The sequence below is a fragment of the Lipotes vexillifer genome, unplaced genomic scaffold, assembly GCF_000442215.2.
Source record: "Lipotes vexillifer unplaced genomic scaffold, Lipotes_vexillifer_v1.1 scaffold536, whole genome shotgun sequence".
NCBI classification, from domain to species: domain Eukaryota; kingdom Metazoa; phylum Chordata; class Mammalia; order Artiodactyla; family Lipotidae; genus Lipotes; species Lipotes vexillifer.
This window is the reverse complement of record NW_006775074.1, coordinates 2,106,065-2,108,360: the sequence shown is the minus strand read 5'-3', so window position 1 is coordinate 2,108,360 and position 2,296 is coordinate 2,106,065. Positions and strand designations below refer to the sequence as shown.

At 46.2% G+C, this 2,296-nt stretch overlaps 1 protein-coding gene across 1 annotated transcript in view; it reads right to left on the bottom strand.

The window, feature by feature from the left end:
* Positions 1–1,124: 1,124 nt before the first annotated feature.
* Positions 1,125–2,296, bottom strand: part of LOC103082003 (elongation factor 1-alpha-like) — a 7,000-nt gene continuing 5,828 nt past the window's right edge. The window contains 1 exon segment of the mRNA XM_082930864.1: positions 1,125–1,259. Within this exon segment, the coding sequence (XP_082786990.1) occupies positions 1,125–1,259 (135 nt within the window).

Sequence of the window (2,296 nt, the reverse complement as noted above, 5' to 3'; positions counted from 1 at the left end):
TGTATGCACTCAGTACATGGTAGCTGCCTTTATAATAGCAGATACTAAATTGGGTTGTCAGTAAGTATTGGAACAGTGAGCACACCCCAGTTTGCTGCCTGCTAAGCAAGTGACTTCCCACTGCCCCGCATGGGATATCCTTGGCTGAGGGGAATCATCTAGAAAAAGTGGAATTCAGGTTCTATACTTGGATTGAAATTCAAGGACAAGGTAGAGTAACTGAGAGCGGCACATTTTGGAGTAAGCAAAGCAGGGGGGCCTGAGAGACTTGAGCGTGGCCTCTGGTTCCATTTTTCACTTAGGCTCAGGTTGCCAGCTCTATGGGGCATAGAAGGAGAGAATACAAATGTTTTCTTCTGTAGAATTTCCTCTTACAATAAATAGACCAGTTTTAATCATGGTATTAAAAGAAAGTGGCACAAACGCTGTGTAGGTTCTGCCACACACCCTGTAGCTGTGGCAATTACACCATTTTGGATAATTGTCTTGTAATTGCCTCTGTGATTTAAAATCTAATGTTATCCTCCAATTGTTCTGATGTCTTTTCATGAATAATGTAATCGTCCCATGAGCCCTCCCCCAGTTTCTCATTTAGATTGGCCCTGTGTTTGAGTTATGAACCATTGTCTTACACGCCATTGTCTCACAAAAGGAATGCGCCAAAGACAATATAGGGAATAATTAGGGCTTGGCTAATTATGGGAATGTGAGTGAGTAAGGTATGAAGTTTTTCTCTGGAAATATTTCCAACTTCAAGTTGACCTATAAGTAAAGAGGAGGGGGGCAGATTTCTATTTGACGGTCTTCGTCTACTGCTATCTGTGAATGCTGGACATGTTTGTTCTGTCTGATGTGGTGGGATTTTTCTTTTCAGAACAAAAGGAAACCAGATTTTCCATAGGATGGCTTTTCTCAGTTGTGTTACATTGTCATCATTAAATGCAAACAACTCTGTAAACATGAGCTGGTGCATCTCCCTACATGGCCAAAATACCAGTTGTTTATATGAATGGGCAATGGCGGCTTGGATTTGTGTTTCTGGAATCTGGGACTTGGTTTAGTATAACAAGAAGAAATCCATTGTATTCAGACAAATGACAAGAGAGTCATTTTAGAATTCCAATTTAGCTTCTACCCTCGGAAGGGACTATCTCAGTCTGGTAGACTTGCTCCTTTATTTCCATGCCAATGACATGGATGCCCTCACTAGTAGGCCCTCTCAGTCCTGATGAAAGTGGGCAGAGGGGTACCCTGATCACCTAGCAGAAGAGGGGAGTGTCAAATCAGATGTAGTCACCATGTTCTCCTTGCATCAGAGCCCAAGATAAGTTTCCGAGGCAGCTCAAAGCCTACACTTCTCATGCAGAGAAAGACTGTTCACCTGAGCTTGGCTTCTCACTGCCCTCACCACCAAGTCCAGACTCCCCAGCTTGACATCACAGCCCTTCAGAGACCTGCGCATTCTTGACATTTCCAATCCGCAGGCCCACCATCCTGACCTCCGGGCTTCGACTCCCTCTGGGCCTTTGTACGTGTATTTTTTTAAGAGGTCAATATGTCCAATAAGTTTTCTCTGATTCCTCAAGCTTTGTTGTTGCTCTTCCTGTGTTCTCCATAGCGTCCTGAAGTTAGCCCTGTCACAACATTTCTTACATCATGTTATGCTTTTCTATTCACTTGTCTGTCTCCCTTGCCAGACGGTGGGATCTAAGTGAACAGGATGAAGTGTACAATCCAGTTCAACCCCATCTGCCATCAATGAACATCTGGTGAAAGAGGGGATGAATGAATGAAAGAATAAGTGACTGTGTGTCTTCCTGGCCTCACTCAGGTGAAGGAAGCAGGGCATCCACAGTGAGTCTTCAGAATCGGGGGCTATCAGCTGCAGCCTGGTGTGCTGAGTGGCTGGAACCCGGTGAGAGCTGTGTGTCAGCGCAGAATGAGCTCCCTTCACGAAAGCACAGACCACCCCAAGGAGTGAGTTGGGAGCTGCAGAGCCTCCTTATTTGGCCTGAGGAGATGGGCTTACAGATGACCTGACAAGAAGCTTTTTAGAGCCCTGGAGTCTGACACAGGCACAGACTGAAATTTCAGAGCCAGGGTGCTTCCTTTTGGGTCTGAGGCTTTTGGGTGATCCAGTGACAGCAGGGAAGCTCCCCCAGCATCCATCCATGATTGGAAGGGAAGCAGCTGCCAGGAAAGTGAGTCAAGGCTCCCGGGAAGAGAGAGAGGAGGCTGGGTTGGGGCAACATGACCTCTCAGGAAAGAGTCGGCCCAAGGTGGGGTGTTGTGAAAG